This window comes from Corvus kubaryi, unplaced genomic scaffold (assembly GCF_017639235.1).
Source record: "Corvus kubaryi isolate FWS band 111438036 unplaced genomic scaffold, C.kubaryi_AGA036_p1.0 72, whole genome shotgun sequence".
NCBI lineage: Eukaryota > Metazoa > Chordata > Aves > Passeriformes > Corvidae > Corvus > Corvus kubaryi.
The window spans coordinates 2456651-2479819 of NW_024582060.1; the positions used below are offsets into that span (position 1 = coordinate 2456651).

Genomic DNA, 23169 nt, shown 5'->3' on the forward strand with positions numbered 1-23169 from the left:
TTGCCTTCACTGAGGTGTGGCCCTGGTGCCCCTAAATTGTGCTTAGTAACCCCTCTTTTGCTGTACTTCAAATCAGCGTTCTAACTTAGGCCGTCATAACACATTTTACTAGGTGTATTTAACTTCAAATCAGTGTTTTTTTCAGTACTATTTGGAGTCACAAATTGGAAACCAACATAAAAAACTTAAACTGAACGTGAACTTGAAACTTGTTTAAGCTGTTATTCTTTTCTTGAACAGCACCTCAGTCCAAATAATGGCTTTAAAAAGTCTTTTTAAAATTCAAATATTAACTTGAATTGAACGAGCCAAACTGAAACCAAACCAAAGCTGAGCTGAAAAGTATACATTAGTTGAACTTTATGAGCAGAGCTGTACTGCAAAGTTGCTAACACATGTGCAGTGAAGGGAAAGACCTCTGCTCTGAAATTCTTGCAGTCTTAATTAACACAGGGTGTGCACAGCTGATTGACAGTGAAATGGCAGAACATACAGTCAGGCAATTACAGATAACACAAACTGTGGCCACGACTCATCAGATTGACTGTGGAGTCATTGGCAAATGGGAGCCAGACACAGGGATTGCACTGAAAGACAAGCTTTATAGGAAGACCTGGAAAGGGACAAAGCAGTATCTCTCACCTACCTCTACACTCCAAGAAGTTACTGCTTACCTGAGACAAAAAGGAAGGAGTTAAGTTCCTTGGGGGAGTTAAGGTGGGGCATTTGTGACCCTGTTAGACCCATCTAATGGGACACATGCCCTTTATCATGTACAGGTGTGGGGATCCCTTACCCCACTTGGATCACAGGTGTACCTTGTCCTAAAAAACCACACCAGCAGTGCCTGCAATCTGCTGTCGTGAGTTCTCAGTGAAGCCTCCCATGGATTTTAAATGTATATTTACAAGCAATTTTATTTTTCCTACTTCAAGGCTGAAGGCAACCAAAACAATAAAAATATATGTTGGCAAGTACAGGGAGTGATCAGACCAATGCTAGTTATAAGATTTAAAAGTGGAAGAACATACTAGGAAGAGTAAATTTGTTAAGCATCTCCCATGAGTCAAGTTGCTTGCACGTGACTCTGCCACAGGTGGTTTCCCAGTGGTGCAGGATCATATCCACGGTGTGGGGGTCCTAATGTGGTCCCTCCCTGCATTGTCTCAGGCAATCCTGGCTCCAGACTTGCTGTGAGAGAGCTCCTGGGCAGTCGAGGTGGGGCTGAGAAACTTGCATACTCTTTATTTCAGCTCAGCACCTCGCCTTGCCATGCTCAGGTGTCGGCCTTTATGACAATGGGTACTTGGCCCGTGATAAATGTACCGAGGGGTTTTTTCTTCCCTCCCTTGAGTACTTAAAGCTCCACTGTCAGCATTCAGGACAGTCGTGTTTAGACTGAGTAGGAAACAGGTACCAAGACCGGCTAGCTGACGCAAGAGTGGTTTATTTTCCGTTTTAATAGTTCTTTAAACAGGTCCTGCATTTGTATATAGCTCCTTTGTTGGAATAAAAATCTTTGTTGGAGGCTACCAGACAGCTATAAATAGCTGTCGTGAGTATTTATGCTGAGGATAATCTCAGGAGAAGATATTTTTAACTTTGCACATTGTCTAGAATAGGAAATTCTTTTAATGCCCACATTTTCCATTCCCAGTGCCATTAGCTTTTCCCCACCCCCTCTTATGATGTGTGCCTTGCTCGCTCTTTCCCCCTCTTATTTCCTTTAAGGTTCAAGGTTACAGCCAATCCGCTCCAGAGGCAGACTTGAGTTTATTATTTTTTTAAAGGAAAATGCTAACTTTGGCCTTTTGTGACTGTGCGGGAATTCAGTTCGTTTCATGGGGCTATCAGAATGTAAACGAGATATCTCACCAGGCTGTCGCCGTAAACTGGGTAATGAATGAGCACTTTCTTTCTCTCGCCCATGGAACTCATGTGCTTGTTAGAATAACAGTGGCCAATCTATTTTATACTCCCACAGAAAGTATTGCACTTTTTTTTTTGGCAAGTTTGTGAGAGCTGCTACTTGTACCAATACTTAAGTTAATGCTGGACCAGAAAAAGATGTAAGAGCATTATGCTGAACTATACTCATAACTTAAAAATGTGGTCCACAGCAAAGCTTGTTCTTACACAAGTCCACATGTAATTCCAATCTACAAAATCATCAAATTAATTGAAAGTGAGGTGTAGGCTGTGGATTGAAAGCAGGTATAATCTGACACAATTTGAAGTGCAGCCTTTGAGAGAAGTTCACTGTTTACCTGTGATGCAATCTAGTCAGACCTTTTCTGTTTTTTCACGATTCCTTTTAGTCTTCAAAGAGACTGCCACATGCAGAGCCTAACTGTTAATGGGAATGAGGTAGCTTCTAGACAGGGGAAGACTATATTGTCACTGTGAAGGATTATTTGATAGCAAAAAATTGGTGAGATATGTCCTGTACATAGAGTGAGGTTTTAAAAGGTATTTCAATACCTCGCAAGATTTGCCTTTGAAATCTCTTTTGATCTCATGGGGCTGCACAGAAGACAATCTGTGTGCTCTTGAAAACCTCCCCCAAGCTCCCTGCTACTGCTAAAAGATGCTCCCTGGAGCATCTTTTAGCCTGTATGAGGGGATGGTGTTTTTTAAGATTAAGGATATTTTCAGTCTCTCTTTCTCTGCACAGCTGATAAAGATTTGTGGCCTGTAACCTACCTGCCCTTGTTTGTAAAACAGTGCTGTTGACTTCATGGGGATTGTATTTGTGTTTTTGACAGCTAATGTTACTGTTAATTTGGCTATTTTATTTGTGTTTGCCACATAAATACATAGGCAGATGTGCACACATACCCTGCAGCTTTGAAATGCTGCTGTGCTGGAGGCAATGACTGGCAGCCACACAGCTCAGTTGCTGCACTAATGGTTAAAGAAAAGGAATTGTGAGGACAGGAAAATTAAAAAACACCCCTTTGCTGCAGACTGCACCTTGATTTGGCCAGCTGAGTGAGCAATGCCATGGTCACAAAAATCAGGGCTTAATTTCTCACCTGTAATGTTGTTTTCCTGAAGATCAGAGGTTATTAAACATAACTATTAAACAGAAGATTTGACCTTCCAGGCTATGTAATGTTAGAGGAAAGTGCTTGGTGAGTGGAGAGAGGCTGAGTGCTCAGATACACCTCGCTAGGGAAGCTGTGGCCTACGCCAAGCAGACCAGCAAAAGGGCTGGGACCTTCTGCCCAAAGGCAGATTTTTGTAGTTTTGGAAGGTCTTTGCTGAAATGCATCAAGAACCCACCTGGATAAGAACCCTGGGAAGTACAATAGGAAATATTCAGTAGGCTCAGCTGCTCTGGGGGAACTCCTGCAGGCAAAATCCAGGAGAAAAAGCAACAACCAGATGGAAGCAGGACTTGCTGTTGTGCCTTACTGCAGAGTCAGTACCGGCTGTGTTATTCCAGCAGGGAGGCCAGAAACCATTGGAGGTCAGCAAGAAGAAAGGTGATGGATTGCAGCCACAGTGATGTCTTGACTTCCAAGCCAAGGACGGCAGGGTGTGTCCCGAATGGAAGTTTTCTGCATGTGCCATAGCCTTGACTCAGAGGTGGCTTTGCTGAGTTAGCTTGCGAGGGTGCCAGGGATGATGAGTCCACTAAAACCTGGCTGCAGACCTCCAAGTTTCTTACATTCCCAGTTTATGGGATGTAGTCAAATGATTTCTTTCACAGTTACCTTGCCTTTCTTATCTGATGAAACTGTGGCTTTATTCAGCCTTAGTATTTTTCTCCTTTCTCTGTTGTCTAGAATATGACTAGATCAAATTTCTCCCTTCTGTCATGACCATTAGTAGCTTAATATTTTTTTTTGGTGAAGCTTTTTTCAACAGTAAAATCTCTCCCAGACTGTAGTTATATAATATTCAAGGTCACAGTAATCATAACAGAATCTGCCTCACTTAGTAGGACTGTGGTCACGGAAATGAAAATGCCCCGGCAGGATCTTTTTTTGCAGGATTTTGCTACTGCACACATAATTCAGGAGACTTGATCCATGAAAGATGACGCCATTTTTAGGCCCATTGCATTGAGCTGCTTAATATCCTAAATTTTTTAGTCGTGAGGTAGAACTAAAAAGCCTTTGGGCTTCTTCTCACAGAGCCTAAGGAAAGAAAAATGTTGAGACTACAGAATTTTTTTATATTGCTGTTGTATGCACATTAAGTGGCTTTGAATCCAAAGTGTCATATGATTGAAAATCAGCATGTTTATAGATGTACAGGGTCTTCCCAGAGATGTGTTATTATTCCTTGGGTTCCCTTTATGTCCCCCCTGCTGTCTTCTCAGCACCACAGTCCTCCATCTCTAGTTCACAGTCATCCTCACAGGAACTATTCATGTCAGAGGAAAAGCTTTAATGTGACTTTGGTGGTTTCACTGTGGGTGGAGAAATGGTGACCCAGAGGGAAGCTGACCAGCTGTAAAATGTGTGGCATTTTCTTCATTCATGTTTTTCTATTTCTGATATTCTTTTTCCTCTATCCCAGACAGCTGGGGATATATTTGGTCTTTGGAAATTGGGAGACTGCATGTGATAATTTTCAGAGAATGTCAGGACAAGAAATCTGGTGCAAATTTCACTGAAAGAACAACTTGTTGCCAAAGGGATCTCCTCTTCAAGTGTCTTCTGACATGAAAGTACAACTAAGCCCTCAGTATTGAAAAGTTTATTGTAAACAAAGAGCCATGTCCACTCACTTGCTGCTTATGGGCTCCCCTCCATGAAGTAAACACAGGATGTGATTGTGTTGGGGCCCTGTCATCAGTGAAGCTGCGCTAAGATTGAATTTGGCTTGATCTTTGTCAGGAGCTGTCTAGCATAGCTCCTTGCCAAAGGTGACTTCAGCAGACACATAAGCACTGCTGAAGCATAGCCACTGCTTGATCAAACCTTTTGTTAAAGTCTTCAAGAGCAATTAGGCCTGGTTACGGTTGATACAACACTTATGTGGTAAGAATTTGTGCTGCAGACATTCTTCTGTGCCCAGTCTCTATGGGCAAGAGCAAGGAGGACTCCTTTCCTTGGTTAGTGATACCTCCTTAGGGTGAGTTGTAATAGCTTGAGTGGTTATCTCTGCAATCCTTTGTACTCCTACTGCCAGCAGGTGCTCCCTTCAGCGCAGTCTAGAAGTCTGCTAAAAGTCTTTCATTGCTGTTGCTAGTCCAGATTGAGCCTTTGACTGTTGTAAAAATACCTGCACTTTAATAGCAGAAGTTGATGTGTGCCTCCTTGGACTGCAGTGTGTCGTGAAATAGCAATATCATTGCCACGTTTTCCCTGGGTAAGGATGCCTTCAAAATTTGTCTGGTGGCTTCTAATCCATCTGTGTAGGCTACAGCACTTGGACCTGTATACACTCATTGCTGTCAGCAGGATTTAAGGAAGTTTTGAAGAGCTTTGTTGTGTTGCAGCCTGGATGGTTCAGAAGTGCCCCCTTGCATTTCTGCAGGAAATCTGCACAGGATTAGACCCAAGTTTTAGTCAGCTCAGCAAGTTTGCATCAAAACAGGCCCTGTTTAATTCCACCACTGAAAGTATGGAGGAAAGATGATTTCTGGTACTGCACAGGTATGCTAGAAGTCACCTGATGTGTGGGGAGACTTCCCCATTATGCAGAAAGGTGACAACGTGCTATGCAGTGGGGAAGATTGCTAGAGAATAAAAACACTGCCAGAACAAGAAGTTTTGCTAACTGGTCTGTGTCAACATGATGCCTGACTGTGTTATCCTAGGGCCTTGGTGAGACACTTCAAATTTCTTAAAATTCTGGCTTCAATTCTGAAAATACGGTAGTGGTGGCTACATTTGTTTGTAGTGTTCCGCGTAATTTGATGGCACTTTTAAAATTGCTTTGAAAAAACGTTTGACATCAGTAAAAATATTCAAATCTGAACTTCAAAATAAATACAGGATCTTGTCAGTATGGACAAAGGTAAGGGCACCATAGACTATCACTATAGTAAGAGACCCAAGACTGTGCCAATAGAGGTTAATTTCCAAGGAAGCGTTAATTTCCTTTTCCTGTTTTTGAAGAATTTTTATGTGTAGGAGAAATGGCCCTGCTGCATAAACATTTCTTAAAATAATGGCTTTAAAGGGCATGAACAAGAGCCTGAATCCAAATGTTTTGCTAGTACTTAAAGAATCCTTGTTTAACTTGTTTCCTTTTTTTTTTTTTTTTTACATAGCTATTATATGGCTGGAGCCAAGATCAGTATAGGGCAAATGTGGCCAAAAACCAGTAATAGAATAATAATATCTGCCTGTCTATCATAACCTGCTCTGTTTGCCTGCCTAATACTTCAGCTAAAAAGAAAAAAAAAGCCAAAGCAGGAGGAGGAAAGGATCATTTTCTTTCCTCTGCAGATACAAGAGGGCAATTTGATCCCAGGTTTAGGTTCACTTCTCACCGTATTTACTTTGGGGACATTTGTCAATCTTCTTCAGGGAAAATAAGGAACTCCAGGTGATGTTTGCTTCTGTAAATATCATGTGGAGGTGGCAATTGTGTGCTGGGCGTGTGGACTGCATCTGGTTGTCTGGATAAATAGAGGAGCACATTTTGTGTAAACAGGCTGAAATAGACCCACAGACAAGGGCTGGAGCACCTCTTAACTGCAAGGGGATCTGACATCACTTGGTGTGGAATACAGACCAAACTGGAGTGACTGTCTTCATTGGTGCTCTACACCATCAATAACACCTTCTTAAAACAGACTGAGAGAAACTGCTGCATTTGGTGGAACAAAGGGAAGTTACAGAACGAATAAAATTCTTTGTGTGTGTTTTTGGGCTAGCTGCTGGGAAGGTGGGAACATCTATCACCCAAAGCAGAAGAACTTGATCCACCTGGGAGTGCGCTCAGCCATCCCATTGCTGGTAGCATTTGAGCTGATGCACGTTTGTGGATGGCGAGGCCATCCCTCTGCTTTCTTTTGCATCCGTCATTGCTCTTCCTGCCACAAATGCCAAGAGCCAGAGAAATCTGGTTCCTATTCTTAGACCTCAGTCTGAGTCTGCAGAGTGGGCAGTGCACTTCTACACATGAGCTCTGGGACTCATTGGGACAAAAGGCATCCCAATCTTTTTGTGCCATAGATTTATTCAGCTGGTAAGTGGTCCAAACAAATGCAGTGTGTGAAGTTGTGAGATGCCTCATTCAGTTGCTTTTTACCTGCGCTAGGTTATATTTTCCTTGAAGGGGGCTCTGGTCAGATACAGTATTAGTAAACATGTAGAAACAAGGCATGACATCCGATATTATTGTGGCTTTGTGGAGAGTTGGATTGGAAATGCCATTATCCAGCTGATCTTTGGGGAAGAGCCCGTCTTGGGGTGACTTTATGATGTGTATCCCATATTGCTGCCCTATGCCCAGAAATTAACTCTGTGCCTTTCTATGCCTCTAAACTGAGCCTGAGAGGGGGAAGGAAAAACTGAGCAAAACTTTCTCAAAGCAGTTTGCAGCTTGTTTAAGGTCAACAGAGATAGAGACTTTTTTTTTCCCAGCTGCGGCAGTGGAGGGAGGAAGCACCCGGCTTGCTGCTTTCCAGTCAGCTTTTGGCCAGTTGTTCAGCTTCTTTTTCTCCGGAGAGAGACTGAGAGTTGAATTTCTTTTTCCCTTCCCTGGAATTTCGAATTTTCTCCCTTTTCCACTGGACTGCTTCAATATCAGAGCACATCAGGAGGACTTTCCACCGGGCACAGAAGGCCTGGCCCTGGGCCAAGCCCCAGCTCTGAGGAGACCAAAGGGAGGACTGTTAACACTTAGCCAGGTTTTTCCTCCACAGTGAGAGATTTTATTATTTACCATTATTATCATTTTCCCATGTGTTTGTTAAATAAATAGCTTTTATCTCTTTCACTTTCCTTTGAGGAAAATTTCTTTTTCCCGAACCTGGTGGGGGAGGGGTGGTGACCTGCCTTCTCTCAGAGGATAACAGAACCACACTGCATGGAAGGGGATGGCTGGTCATTTTTGTTGATTCAGTCAAGCAGTCTCTATTCCCACCTGTCTTTGTGAGCCATCTGGTCATAAAGGAAGAAAGATAAAGCAGAATATCAGGAAATGTTTAAAATCACTTTAAATAATGGATGTTTTCTTAATTTACATGACCTCTCTAAGCCTCTTATGAGAAAGCAAATGGAGTGACTCGGCATAAGGTAGCAAAGATTATGCTTAGTGTTTAGACCTTGGTCCTGTCTCCTTTAATCCTGATTCAATGGTACAACTCCCACAACTGAAGACACTTAAGTAATGATTAAGTGACCTCTTCATTTCAGGCAGTTCCCTTAAAATCCTCTGCTTGGTTGTAAACATATGTGGAGAAGATCTTGGTGTTTAGATGAATTCTAAAGATGGGAGCAAATCAGTTTTCTTTCTGTGCAGAGTTCCTAGTTTCCTTACCTGACGTTTAATTATATTGTTAAAGAATTTGGTAGGCGTTCCCCATTTGGTTTCTAGATCTCTTTCTGCCATGGTTTAAAGTGCATTATTTTCTGATCTCAGCTATCTGGAAGTCAATAGGAAAAAAGCTATTGCTTTGAGATAGGTGTAAAAGAACTGCCCTAAATGACACCACCATAGGAAGACAATGGATAGATGAACCACGTCTGCAATGTGATTTTCCCTTATTACTGATTTTTCCAATCCATCATGCTGCATGCATTTGGGTTCATCAAGTAGCAAAGGACTGTAACCCACAGGGCCAAGACTGCAGAATTAGGGATGCTCTGGCAATCTGATTTTGGCATGCTGAAGTTATATTCTCCCTGTAAGAGGTTTTTCTCCTTTGCTTTGTGCTTGATTTTTGTAGACAGTCATGTCCAGTGACATGTGCTGGATTGACACAAAATAATACGGATTATATGTGCAAAATAATATGATTGTATGTAATGTGTGTTACCATTGTAAGCACGGATCTTGTGGATGAAAGGAGCTGCTTGTATCTCTAGCCAGACACACTGTACAATAATTTCTGCTCTGTCTGAGAGTTGCACATACAAATGGTACTTGAGCTTTGTGTTCTTCACCTCTGGATGAAAGCTAACTTTCTTTATTCAGTATTTGCAGGCTTGAAATTACCAGCCTGTGCTTGTTTTGGTTGCTTTTTTTTTGGGGCAGGAACTGAATACTTTTTATAACTTTCAGAATCTCTGTGGTAATTTTTGGTCAGGAAACCTTTTTACGAGGTTCTAACTCCTACTTTTGAAAGTGTTTAACTTCTAAGTGAGGTAAGTGCTTTTGGAGAATTTCACATAAGTAATTATTCTATTATACATTCAAGATAATAGGAGAGAAAGCTCAAAGGAACTTGTTGGAAGTGGTGTAGGTAGAGCATGCTGTAGGCTGAAATAAACCACAGCCCTCTCTAGGCTTCAGCTGCTGTTTACCTCTTTTTAATAATGTTTGCTCTTCCTTTCTTTGTGATATTTTGGCACATCATGTGGATGGGGACCACATTAATTACTACTTAATTCAGCAGGCTTGGGTTGTAAACTGTAAGTTATGAGTTGATGGGGTAGGAAAAATAGTCCTTTGGCCCAGACTCTGCTAGAACAGGGAACTGAGAGTCAGGGAAGAGACTATGGCCTGTTTGATGTTGAGTGTATGGCTGGGATGCTGCCTGGTCACCATGCAAGACTGGGCAAGGCTCTGAACTCCCACTCCTTTAGCTGTGCTTTTAAGGAAGGATTGTGAAGCATCTGGCCCTCAGCTAGAAAGTCAGAGCGCAGGAAATGCCTTTGCTCATAGCATTTGCCAACTGTGGTTTCTGGTATGTTGGTGGGTGGGTTCTCGACGTGTCCATCTTGATAAGAAAATGCCTAAAGCCAGACCCCGCTCATCGTTCATCAAAGGATCATTTTCTTTATCTCCAGTCTCAATTAAATGTAGAGTTTCTAAAAGCAAAAACACACCGTGCTCCTCTCAGAACCACATTTAACCTCTTAAGCCTCATTATGTGCATCAGGAGTAAGTAAGTTACAGTTAAGGATCAGGACTTATCTTCCCAGTTGAATCAATTTCTCTTGACTTTCTCCAAAGAATTTTGTATCCCCTGAAATTCTGCGTGTCGTATCTTATCATAGATGAGAGGTCTTTTTCAGGGAAGGCTTTAGAGGAAAAAATATAACAAAAGGTTATAATGGTTCAAAAATTGTCCCTATTTTGTTTTTGTAAATTATAAAAATGTAAACATAAAAATAGCCTCCTGTCTAGTGAATATTATTTTTCATATTTTTCCCCCTAAGTAAGAATGGAGCAAGAAAACATCCCATGATTTGATTGGGTTATTTGAGAGGTATATAGTCTGGATTTTGTGTTTCTAAGAAGTACACTTTGAAAAAACGTGTTTGGGATTCAAATGGAAGCATGTGGACAAAGTTGGGTTTTGGAAAAAGACTATTTAAGAAGAATGCATTTTAAATAATGCCGAAAGGAATAAAATACCAGTGAAGGATCACACTGCGCTTGTTTCTTTTCCGTACGGTTTCTTACACTCCCAAAGTATCTGCTATCTACTAATCTCTGGGTTCAGAACTGGTCAAGGCCAGCTGTTTTTGTATAAGTTCCCAAGTGTTGTAGATGTTAATTTAAATTGCATCAAGTGATGCAGGAGTCTTTGTCCATGGTGGTGTTCAGAGAGGCAGGACCTGCTGCTGGTCCCGTCCCATCAGTGAGGGGTGGCATCTCCACTGGGAATTGCTCACTGGGTGAAGCCCACACAGCCACGAGTGTTCCTCCCAGCTGTGTATTTCCAACGTTAAAAAGGAGCTCAGTTTAATCACAGAACATCACATCAATAATTGTTATCTTACTTGTTGGCGGACCAAAACGAATTCAAATGGAACAAATGGTTTAACGCTTCCATCCTGCTTTTAGGTTCTAGCTTGGCAAGATTCTACCCTGGCAAGATTCTACCCTTCCAAGCTGAAGGGATTTTTCTGCTTTCTTTGTATTCTGAAATCCTTTCTTAGTCTTAAGCTCAGAATTTCACAGCAGCTTCAGTGTAAATAAATGAATGCTGAGGAAAAAGCTGCAAACCTTTCTCGAAAGAAAAAAATTGCTCTCAAGTATTAGAAGTGCTTTAAATCCTGCCAAGTTTCTGAAAATGCTTCTGACTTCTTTCAGACTTTTCTGAAATGTTTATTTGAAACATGTTTTTAATATTTTTGAAGAGTTCTAGTGAATTAAAATATCTAGTGGCCATTTTAGTGAGATATTGCTAATTATTGCCATGGAAACCTTGAAATGTGAGAAGCTCTCTAAGTGCAAAGGTGATGCCATAAGAACAGGCTTGTCTTCAGTTGCCTGTGCTTTGGAATGATAGAAAATTCAGTTTCTGAATATAAGTTGTTTCGATTGGAAGGGTAAGTTCCTGTTATAATGGCTAATTTTAGGAGGAAGTTTGTAATACTGCATATGCTTTAATCTCTCCCGAACCTCTAAATCCTGTAAGAGCCCCTGTAGGAGGAGTTCCTGGAATCCTTCCCATCCCATGAGGCTTATTCATAAAAAGTGACACTCTGAAGCTGTCTCTCAGGTCACAAAACATCATCAGGGCACGACAGTATAGCCACAGCTCTAAAACTCAGGCTGCAGCTTTTGGCAGATCTGGAAGGGGAGGTTGGCCGTTTGAAAAAGAAAATTATTTTTCTTTGTAGCTAGTGGTTGATATTTCTCTATGCAAACTGAACTGCTACTGACTCTTTTGATAGCTATTTTATTTAAATCTCCTTGAAGACAAGCCTGCGAGCTGTTTTGGGGAAGGTTACATTTCTCTTAAGCCATTTGTTATCAGATTTTCCATCTTTCTATGAGGAACTGAGTTGAAAGGGAGGCTATTGGTTAGGGGCAGATTGCAGAGAAAGCAAACCCATCCCAGCCAGTGAGAGCTGACAAGGACTGCTTTTATGTTTAGTAGTGGCAAAGGAGATTTTCCTGTTCTTTGAGTAGCAAAAGAACAGCTGAGGTTCAGACCCTTCACCATCTTGCAGCACACCAAAAACCCCTCCAGGCTGGTGCAAGTTTGGCAAAGGTCTGTTTTCATACCCAAATCCTTAAGAACACTATGCAGTGGCATGGGAGGCCCAGGAGAATTGTACAGGGATGCTGATCCTTGTGAGAGTGGTCAAGCTATGTGGTTTCAAAGATCGTGAGAAGAAAGGAAGTAAGTATTTATCAGTTTCCCTTAGACACAGGCGAACACTCACAGCTGCTTTTCCTGCTATCATCTATCACTGCAGATGGGAAGAAATCATGGGCTTGAGCGTTTGCTCAGACCTGGCCTATCCTGAGGGTGTAAGGTATGACCAGAGAGCCACTGTCCAGGAGAAACTAGGAAGTAGATGTGGAGTACCTAAAAGAGTTGTTCACATGGTGTTTCTACTAAATTATAACAGGCTCCAGGTACTTCAGTGAAGAAATAAGTGGTAACACCTGGGTATGCAGAGAAATAACAGAGAAAAGATACAGTTGGGTCTTTTATTACACTGGACTAATTTAAGCCCTTAGATCGTTATGCCCCGGTGCCCACGCTGTGATGCAATTACTGAACATTTATCACAGAATCAATTAATTTGGAAAAGACCTCTGATATCAGGTTCAATCTATGACCAAACACCACCATGTCAACTAGACCGTGGTACTGAGTGCCACATCCAGTCTTTTCTTACATACCTCCAGGGATGGTGACTCCATCACCTCCCTGGGCAGTCCATGCTGATGTCTAATCACCCTTTCTGTGAAGAAATTCTTCCCAATGTCCAACCTGAACCTCCCCAGGTGCAGCTTGAGACTATGTCCTGTGCTTTGGTGATTTAATTTTAATTTCTTGATGCCCTTTTATGTCTATTGCCATGCAATAAATTACTTCTTTCTTCTTTTGAAAGCCCCTGCAGTGCAGAGGGCAACACCTGTACCTGGCAGAGCCCCAGCTGCCTGCCTGCAGGGGGCAAGGAGGAATGCTGCTGTGCAGGGAGAGCTTTGCTCCATGGGCCAGGTGCAGTGGGGTTTGCAGTTTTTTCTTTTCCCACTGCTTTCCTCTAAAACGTGAGGCATGAGCCATGGCTGGAGGCAAGAATCCAGCCTTGATGGAGTGCCATCCTGATCTGATACGACAGGCCTTGGGAAAGTGTTCAGCCTTACCCTTTGTTGCTTTCAAGAGGGAAATCCCATTAGATAACCACTTTGCAGATGAGACTGAAAGATTTTGTGTTTCGATTTCCCTAAGACAAGAAGAAAATAAAGAAACCTTTTTTTTGTGTGTGGTTTCATTTTGGTCTCCTTCAGGAAAGGAGAACTGATGGAAAAAAATATGTTAGATGTATCCTGTTTCTTGAATAGTCCACGAAGTAACACAGTTAGAGAATGCAATAGTACACTTCTAACACAGTTTAATGTCCTGTTTGGTTCCTCCGTGGAAGAAGTTGGCAAGGCTTGCTGCACAGGGAGAGTAAGTTTGACACGATGCTAGGTCATCTTGGAAACTGCAAATGGATTGGGATAGGAGTGCTAAGGAGATTTATCAGCCAGCAGGAGTTGTGAGTCTCAACGTTAGTGTAGAGATTAACGTGCCAAAGAAACCTCTGTTGTGAACCACAGACGTGGAGGGGTAACAGAGACGGTTCGGATCCACTCCTTGCCAGTTTGCTAAAGTGGATTTGAATGAAATTGAATGTATAACTAGCCCCTAATTTCCAAAGCATTTTTGTGTGGGTTTAGCAATCTGATTCCTGTCAAACCCAATGACTGTCATATTGACGCAAATACCAGGCAATATTTAGAAAATTTGGGAAAGGTATTTTGCCAAGCAAGAGAAGAACCCAACCCCTCTCTTTTAACATGCATTCCTATAGGAATCAGAAATACAGAAGAAAGGGAAAAAGCATACTGAAGTGTTGACCATTCTAACGAAAATCATACTGTACTGGTCTTTTTTTGGGATTTTTTTAAAGTTTTCCACTGGCTGGAGGCTTTTGAAGGAAAGAAAAGAAAAGACTCATCTTCTGTCTTGAATTAACTTTGTTTAATGATTAACAGAGCAGTGCAGTATGTGTGGTGCATTTTAATTAAATCAGAAGAGACATGATTTGGACAAGATTTTAGTTTCACTTTGAAAGTTATTAAATAAACTGACACTGTTTGCTCTCCAAAAGTTCCTGGGAGCATCCGGTTAGCTGGTAATCCCTGTGCAGCTAGTGAAACAAAGCTGCTTCTAAAACACCTAAGGGCCAGTACCAGATAGTAAAAATGACTAGTCCAGTCGGACAGGGACATAACTGATCATTAACCTGCATGAAGCAGGGTCCTGGTCTGAGGATCCAGTTTCAGTTCAGGAATAAAAAAGGTCCAAACTGAATATTTCTGGTTGAGTTTTCATTTTGAATACCTCTGAGCTGTTCAAGTGGCACAAGCTGTTGAACAGTTGATGCCTTTGGTGGAATTCGGAAGGGTCTTGAAAGCTGAATTTATTGGGTTGTTTGTGAAGTGAGATCCTGACTGGGGCTTGGATGTTGTTCACCAGTAAAATTCAGAGCATCATAAGATGGGAGATTTGGTACAGGAACGTCTCCATAAATTGGCCCAGCAGGAAATGCTCTTCTCCTTCCAGAGCTGTGTGCCTGTGCACACATTTCTATCAGCTCTCCCAGCAGAGAAGGATCAAGCCCAAAGCCTGGACTCAGATCCCGGCTTCAGACTGGAGCAAGACAGTGGATGCTCTTGCTGGCATGTGGTGGCACACAGGGGTGAATAGATCCAACATTTCCCGCTCTGAGTTTGCTGTTGTTTACTGACCTGCCTCTTAAGGAGCTGTGGCTGAGGCCTCCACCCCTGCCCTCTCTGCAGTAAAATCAAGGCAGAGCCTGTTTTGCCTAGAGATGCATCTATCATCTGTGATTGTTGCCACACCTACCACATTGTGGCTCCTTCTGGCTTTTGTGGCTCAGCTTGAAGTGAATAGTTATCTTTGCAGCATGCCGCCAATATTTAAAAAATAACATTAATAATCTCATATAAAATCCGTTGTTGAAATTACCTATTGCCAGAAACAGTTGGGGCAAAGAGAACTTATATCTGCATTATTGGCAGCTGTATGCAGCTTTCTGTTTTGTGGGCTCTGCAAGTATTATCCTACATGCCTGTGAGCAGAAGTCCTACAAGTCTGGGCTTTGAATGTTATCCTTCACACTGATAGAGCAGAAATTTATTAATAGCCACTATAATTCAGATATAAATGAGAGATGGCAAATTTTAAAGTTTGAGAACCAAAATAATAGATGGCTTTTTATTACTGTGAGAATTGACATGTGTCCCTGAAATGCATAAAGCACAAGAGAAGGGGTGTGGACTTGTGTGGGGAAGCAGTGGCTCTTCCATCTGCTGCTGGTGGTGGCTGAGAGAAATGGGCTCCTGCTCAGAGCAGGAGGGGACCAGAGTCTGCCCCTCACCTGTGGCAGTGGCAGGGCGTAGGGAGAAGTGATAAAGCCTTTGTGATTGCTTCCCTCATATGCTTTTCCCCGTTCCAGTTGTCCAGTGACCAGAAGGTATCTGTATCCTGGTGGTTATATGGACACTATTGTTTGGATCTCCATGTTTATTTGAAAGCAGTGAAAACATGACATAAAACCAAAGCTATGCTTTGGTGGAGGTGGTCTCTCACACCCATGAAATATTAGGCTGCTTTATTTCTGGATTGTGCATTTCCCCATAAGTGACCAATAGAGAATGCAAACACCAGCAAATGTGTTTTTCTGATCAAGTTTCAATTTACAGTGGTTGTTCTCCTTGGAATATGATTTTAACACTTGTCTTGGAGTTTGTTTTGTTTACTGTTACAGCCATACATGCAGTCAGTAACTTTTCCACGTGAAAAGCAGGATAATATTACCTCACAAACTGAGGACAGTCAGAGAAAATTCAATTCTCCTCCCTGTAGAGGAACAAACTCCTGCCTGCACTGTCCAAGGCCATCCTGTCTCAGCAAAGCAGGCATCAGGTAGGATTGAGCACTGCATGAGCTCTATATGGGTCTTATCTGGAGCTACATATCTTGGAAGTGTTTGTACTTTCGACCTGCAGGCTCTTGCATTCTAACCAACAAGGCTTGTGTTCCCAATGCTGCAGAACTTGTCTATGCAAATAGTTCTGTCTTCTGATAAGGCATTTGCTACCTGATAATGTGTCAGTGTGAACATGCAAATTCTGCTTGTGTGTGACTCCATGATTTGCACATGCATGTGCCCAAACCTACATACCGCAATTTGAGTATGTATTTTAATCCATAAATCCACGTACATAGCTGGGTTTCACTCACAGGTTTCACTGAACACGTTCACTTTTTGACTCTGCTGGTGTTTATAGGCACCCAGGCAGTTATAACTGTGGGATAGAGTTAAAAAACGAAGGGAAGAATAGATATTGTAGCTGTAGGATGGATTCTTGGTATTGAACCCTGAAAGAGCTTGGAAAACTTACGACTGGGAAATGGCAGAGTCTCCGTTACTTGAGATATTTACAGCTTGACTTGGAAAAAAAAATACATCGTAAGAGACAGCTCAGCATTATTTGATGACAAAGTGCATAGTCTTGTTTTTATAAGTACTCAAGAGATATACTCTGAGAGCTTATGTATGAGCTGCCAGATTTTACCTACAGCGTGTGATTTAATACACAAAGTGGTGTTCATCTGTGAAATAAATTCCCCGCTCACATGCCAGTGCCCTAGAATGAAATCTCCTAGGATGGTGAATGCAGATGCTTTTTGCCCTGTGAGATGCATCCACTGAGTTCCCTGCAGTGAAATGTATTGGGGCATTTCAGAACAGACCTTAAAAAAACCAACAGAGTTTGTCTACTCCGTGAGAACATGAAAGAGACTGTGGCATCTTTCATTTTCCCAGGGAGGGAACAGTTAAAAATATTCTTCAAATAAGGAGCAGATGTTAATGTCATTAGAATGGATTTTCATAAAAAAACAGAGTTCTCTTGCAAAATGACAGTAGCTTTGCTAACTTCTCTACAAGTCTGCCTGCTTATTTCAGGCTTGTGGCACAGAGAAAAGGCAGTGCAGGGAGAGCTATTTACTGTCTCTGAAACCAATCAGGTACATTTCTGTAAGTTACTTGCCTGTTCTAAAACTGCCTCAACAAAGAGCTGAGGGAGCATGAAGGTGTTTGAACAACGAGACAAGCACAGTGAGCATTGCAGCAACTGTTGACAAGCAGCATCCCTGTTGACAAACAGGTACAGAAAGGAATAAGCTACATATGGAAAGGCATGGTCTGGACAGTGCATATGCCTCTGTCAGGTTCTAAATTCACTACCATTTCAGAAGAAAAAAAGATTCACAGGCTTTTTTGATCAGCTCACTGAAAACTCAGCCTTGCCTGCAGGAATGGTTAAAGGAAAAATAACAAACAAAATGTTAAGTGGTTCTCTGGATGACCTCTGGACATTCTTACTGTTAGTATGAGTAGACATTGGAACCTCCCAGTAATAATTTCCTTTTGGAAAGCTCTCATGTCTCCTTCCTCCTCCTCATTTTACTGCTTTTAATGTTCAGAACATAGGAAAGGCCCTGTAGTTCCTTTCATTGCTGCAATAGATGACCCTACACTCTTGTAGAGCCATTTGCCTTGAGTTCATTGGCATGAATGACACCTCACAAGTGCTCTGGTGCAGTTAGCATTTGTTTACTCTAGTTTTTTTCTCTTTCTACTGTTTTCCTTAGGGTTTTGGTGTCCTAGATCTCTGAAGCATCAGGATGTACAAGGAAGGCAGGTTGAGATATGTCTGCTGCCTCATCATCTTTTGTGCTTTAGATGCCCATGTGAATTTTTGAGATTATCTGGGAGGTGATTTGCCTCTTCCATATGCAAGATCTTCACCTCAGGGCCACAATGTACTGAAAATATCCCTCTTGGTTAAGTTACTGAAGTAAATAACAAACATTTGGCTTCCAAATTATAAAGGGATTATGAAGTGCAAGGATCTGTAACTGACTCAGATCCTCCTCCCACTTCTTTCCAAAGGGGTTGCAAGCATGGCACAATCTGTTTCAGCTTCTTTCAGGGGAGCTAGTTCTGCACTGCTGCAAACTTAGGGAGCTGCTGGATGCACACCCAGCTGAATGGGAGTGCTTGGCATTGCAGGGCTTGGCCTCGGCTGAGCCCTCCTTTGTGCTGCAAACAGAACGATCAAATGGCCCTGTAGCTCTTGTTAGAACAGTGATGTTCCTCGGCTGGATGGACCTTATGGCTTAAATGGTGGGCACAGCTCTGAGGGCAGCTGGGGTGAGGCCTCCTGGGCACTCCCCAGTGCACCCACCAAGCTGCTGCTGTGGCTTAGCCCAGGTCCACGTGGCAGCGTGCTCCTTGCCTTATGCAGTGGATTGACATCTGTGTGTCCAGAGCTGCCTGTTTGATCTTGCAGCTTTGCAAGCGTGACAAATCGTTGTTGTAGCAATTTCTGGATGGAAGAAAGAATAACAACAACACCGGTGCTGTCAAATTAAAAGTTAATTTGGGGGATGCCAATGTGCAAAGTGTGTTGGGCAGCTGTTGACAAGGGTGCCTGTCACAGGTAACACTACAGACAGATGCTGATACTGTTTGGAAGTGGGATTTGCCCACCTTATTTATCTTCAGTTCCTCATTTGCAGGCAAAGACGGCACACACCTTGAGGATAGGCTTGCATGGCCAGCGTTGCTCATTGCTGAATCTATGGGCAAATGAAATGTATTCTCAATAGTGCTATAGAGGTGTGGGCAAGAAGATGCAATTTGTTGCTAGAGGTCTTGAAATTAGAAATGGGCTGACCATGTGAAGCGTTGTGTTTCATCTGGACTGAAGTTCTCTTCCAGAACTTTATAATTCAGAACAGTATTTGGAAAAGTGAAGCAAGAAAAGCTGTGATTCTTGAGACTGTCCAAAGAGGAGTATTTTAAAATGGTTCTGGAGTCTACTACAAGTGGAAGAGGCTTCCCCTGTTTCTAATGGCCAACAAATAGAGCTATGCATGACAGTACGGGCAGATTTTCTAAAAATCTGGAACAATTATTTGAAGATGTAGAGTGTAGTGCTTTAGAGGATAGTCAATTTGCTTTTATTTTTATCCCGAATGGAAACAGTTTTGTTGGTGAGCACTGCAATAATCTGATTTATTCCAGGATGGATTGAAAAGAGTGCAGAACAATCAACTGGAATAAAAAATTTCTGTAACACAGTACAGGTTAATAGAGACCTGTATTAGAAATCTATAGGGCTGCCTTGGAACCCAATTTAGAATTTCATAAACATCAGCTCTTACATCTGGCATCTGATTAAAATGTGTATTTTGGAAGAACAGTGATACGATCTCTGTTTAACTAATGCTCTTCCAGAGGGAAGAATTCTGCTTCTGTAATTCCTCAGCAGTAGAAATGCCTTTTCCAGGAAGAGTAAATGTGCCTCCCATCTCACCAGCATTTTTAAGGACCCTCTGTATTCACACTGCCTTACATGTTCACCTTCCTTTAAGGGCAGGGTAAAACAAAAATATAGCAATGGCCTGCCTGCTGCATCCTCGTCTCATTTGCAGCTCTCTCTGCAATCACAGAAGTGGAATTCATATTTTCCTCCCTTAGCAATCAGCACTATTGGCCTTTCCTTGCTCCAGACCAGAGCTCCAGTATATTTTATACACCCAAAGATGGGGGGTTTAGTGTGCTTTAGAACAAAGGGCTGGGTCTACAGAACATGTGCATGAAGAAATAATAACTTCTTGGGGTACTGCAGACCTGTTTGTGTGTGTGTGTGTGTAAAGAAGCCCTTGTTCATGCTTGCACAGGAATTGTTCAACTATTGTAAAGCACAGAATTGTTACTTTTGCACAAAAATTCTATCTCCTCAAAACCGTAGAGAGAATTTTTGGGAGGGAGAAAAATCCAGTTATTGCCTATGGGATTTAAGCAGAACATAAATTAATATCAGTGTCCCGAGCGAAGTGTGGCCATGGGATTCTTGAAAGCTCTGAGGAAAAGAGTCAGGGTTGAATCTTCCTTGGCCATGCAGCATTTTCCATGGCTTTGTGCAGAGGGTGGCCTGGGTGCTCACTCCAAGGTAAGAGTGCCACCTGCTGAACCCACACATTCCTTCCCACAGACAGGCGAGTTTGCAGTGGAGGTTTCCCTTTGGGGTACTAATCCATCCATACCCACTCTTTTAATTTATGAGGGTTAACAAGATCACAGCCTGGGGTGGAATAGCTGTAGGACTGCACAGTAAATGGTTTCAGTTTGCTCACATTTTTGGGCTTTAAGGGAAAGGGGTATGAGAGCCAAGCATATGAAATCACGGTAACTGATGGTGCCCCCATTTAAATCCCTGTTTGCACTTCTGTTTCCTGCTTCATTCACTGGGTTACATGGAAGAACACCGAGGACAGTCTGTTAGGCTGGATTTAGCTCCAGCCCTGTTTTTAATCCTGTTGGAAAACAAAAGATGGTTTTACCTTGAGTGCAGTTGAGCTTGCAGCAACTCCCCACCTCCTTGGATTTGTTTGTGTTTGGAAATCACTGTCAGTCTTGAGCTGTCTGATCCAGCTTGACCTTTCACAAGTCAGATTGGATGCAAGTGCCTGCAAAAGGCTTAGACAGTGATTTAGTATGAAAAGGGAGAACTGTTCCCTGGACCATTATTTTATATCTGGGTCCTCTCATCTCTCGGCAGGCTGGAATGTGACTTTCCTACCAGCAAATCCGTGCAGAGGCACCTCTGTGCAGTGCTGAGGCTGCTTGGTGCTCAAGCGAGCTGCCTGAACAGAATCCCTTCTTGTGAAAGCTGAATGGGAAGCAAGAGTTTGTCAGTCAGCTTGGGCAGATGAGAAATCTGCAGGAGTTTCTGTAACTGGGGGCCCAGCAGTGACAAGGAGGATCTATTAGAGAGAATACAGTAAAAAAGAATAATAATCATATGATCATATGATCACAGAGCAGAGGGGGGTGAAGGGAGGGGAGGGGGATACAAGATAGATAATGAGCTTGACAACAGGCAAATACAGAGTGTCATTCCAGGAGCTCTACAGGACCAACCAAATGGTTAACCTGTGGGGTGGAAAGAGCATCCAATGAGTCTCGCGTGCCTGAAAGGATAATGGCATTTTTATTATCTCATTCCACGCCCTGATCATCCGTCCATTTGCTCCCTGCAGCTGCCAGCAGTTTGCACTGATTCATACGCTGCAGGCATGATCAGCAGATCATACTGCAGGCAGAACTTGTCAAGCCTTTCCAAGTGAGTTGCCAGTTTATTATATCTGTATGGATTTAGCCTTTTGGTGTTGTGTAGGAGGTGCTGGATGGTGGCAGTGGCAAGGGGAGCAGAATGGTGTAACAAGCTGGGAAGCTGGTTGAACTGGGGAATGAGCAATGGATATAGATTGGGTTCTTTTGCTTCTTTTTCTGCTACATTGTGCTCTTCTGTGTAAAGTCTTTGTATTTATGGATTTCTCTTACCTGAATTGTGGAATTTAAACTGTTCAGTGGCAGAAGGATATGTTGGGAGAGCTGGCTGCTAATCGGAGTTCTGCTGGTGGGAAGTTTGCAGAAGTTTCACAGTTTGTGTGAAAGCTTTCACATAACTCAGATTGCTTCATTTACTGAGTAAGTAAAGTCCTCATGGCACATTCATCCCCGAATGTGCAAGGGAAAGCAAGAGAAGAAAATCAATTAGCTTGTGTAATAGTGCCAGTAATATAATCTGCTTTATTCCTGTCCTGTATTGTTTTGTTGGTCCACTTCAGGAGCTGATGGGTAGGAAACAGGACACTACTATATTTCTAAATTGCTGTGATTTATATAAGGGTTTGGTTTAAAGCTTGGGAGAGGTTTTGAAGAGCAAGTGGGATTTCTGTATGCCTGTTTTTTAGAGTTTCCAGCATGAAATCCTGTGCTCTTGGAGGGAGAGGGAGCTCAGGGATTTCCAAAACTCAGCCCCTCCAAGAAGTCCCTTCCAGGAATCTAAAATCCCTCATTGTGATTTCAGAAATTGGGCAATAAATAATAATATAACTAAGAGCATGTCAGATGACACTTTTTGGTGTGTTGTTCTGTGGTGAAATGCAGCCACAAGCCACAGTAGCCAGCCCTCCCATACCTCTGTACGGGAACAGGGAGCAGCCGTGGGGGAGCACCAATTTCTCTGCACTCAGTGTGAGGGGAAAGCAAGGGAGGGGAAGGGGAAAAGTGGGTGAGATTTGGGTACTTTAGTGATTTTATAAGTGGTGACAACATTGACTTGTGATACCTTATGTGGGGAGCTGGCCCTGAGTGCAGTGATCCAGGCTGGACCTCTGAGGTGATCTTGAGATCCTTTCTGGTCTGTGCTGGGGCTGGTTTGGTGAGGTATCAGGGTGTGGCTGTTTTGTTTAAAATACTAGAGACCTATTGGATATCCTTGCTGGGAGATATTCTCCTCCACTCCCTTTTGGGCAGGAGAGGGAACCAGCAGTGTGCTACCTTTGCATCTGGCATATCTGTTGTGTTGTGCTGGGAGCAATGCCTCAGCTTGTGTGCGAGGTGAGTTCACTGAAATCAGTGAAATTATGTCTCGGTGAAAACAATCCTTTTCTCTTGGAGTATGATTAGCTACTATACTGCTGTTTTCCTGTATCTTGGGAGTCTTGGGCCCTGTAGCAGTTTCTAACAAGAGCAGACACACCTTGAAAACCAGACATGGGTTTTCTTTTGTCAAGACTCACAGTAGCATGCTTGAGGAAGAAAAGCAAAGTTCTCTTTGGCAAGGACTCTAAAGAGAAATCAAATGCATGGCCAAAACTTGGAAACTGATTTATTCCCTTGCAACAAACTTCTCTGTGACCTCAGGCCAAAAGAGGGAAGACACCTTTAGCATTACCCACAAAGGCTTCTTCAAAGCATTGCTCAGAGAAATAAATGATGAAATACTGCCCTTCCCAGGCTGAGGCATAACGTAATCATTCCAAGTGCTCATGTCTTCTCAGGAGATTGCAGTGGAAAAGAAAAGGGGTATTAAAATCATTATAAGTTAACTCTCTGGAGACTCTCCAGGGAAAAGGAGGAGGCTGTTATTGCATTATTTTGAATGAGGTACAAGGGGATTGTTAAC

The 23169-nt window shown here is 42.5% G+C and overlaps 1 protein-coding gene across 8 annotated transcripts in view; it reads left to right on the plus strand.

Moving 5' to 3' along the window:
- The window catches only part of CALD1 (caldesmon 1), a 177314-nt gene that overhangs the window by 106930 nt on the left and 47215 nt on the right, over positions 1 to 23169 (plus strand). The window contains exon 1 of one of the 8 annotated variants that reach the window (XM_042050141.1): positions 21098 to 21318. The exons of the other annotated variants lie outside the window; for them this stretch is intronic. Within the exon in view, the coding sequence (XP_041906075.1) occupies positions 21272 to 21318 (47 nt within the window). The 5' untranslated portion in view covers positions 21098 to 21271. Of the gene's footprint in view, positions 1 to 21097; positions 21319 to 23169 lie in introns of those variants that run through there. 8 annotated transcript variants of the gene reach the window in all.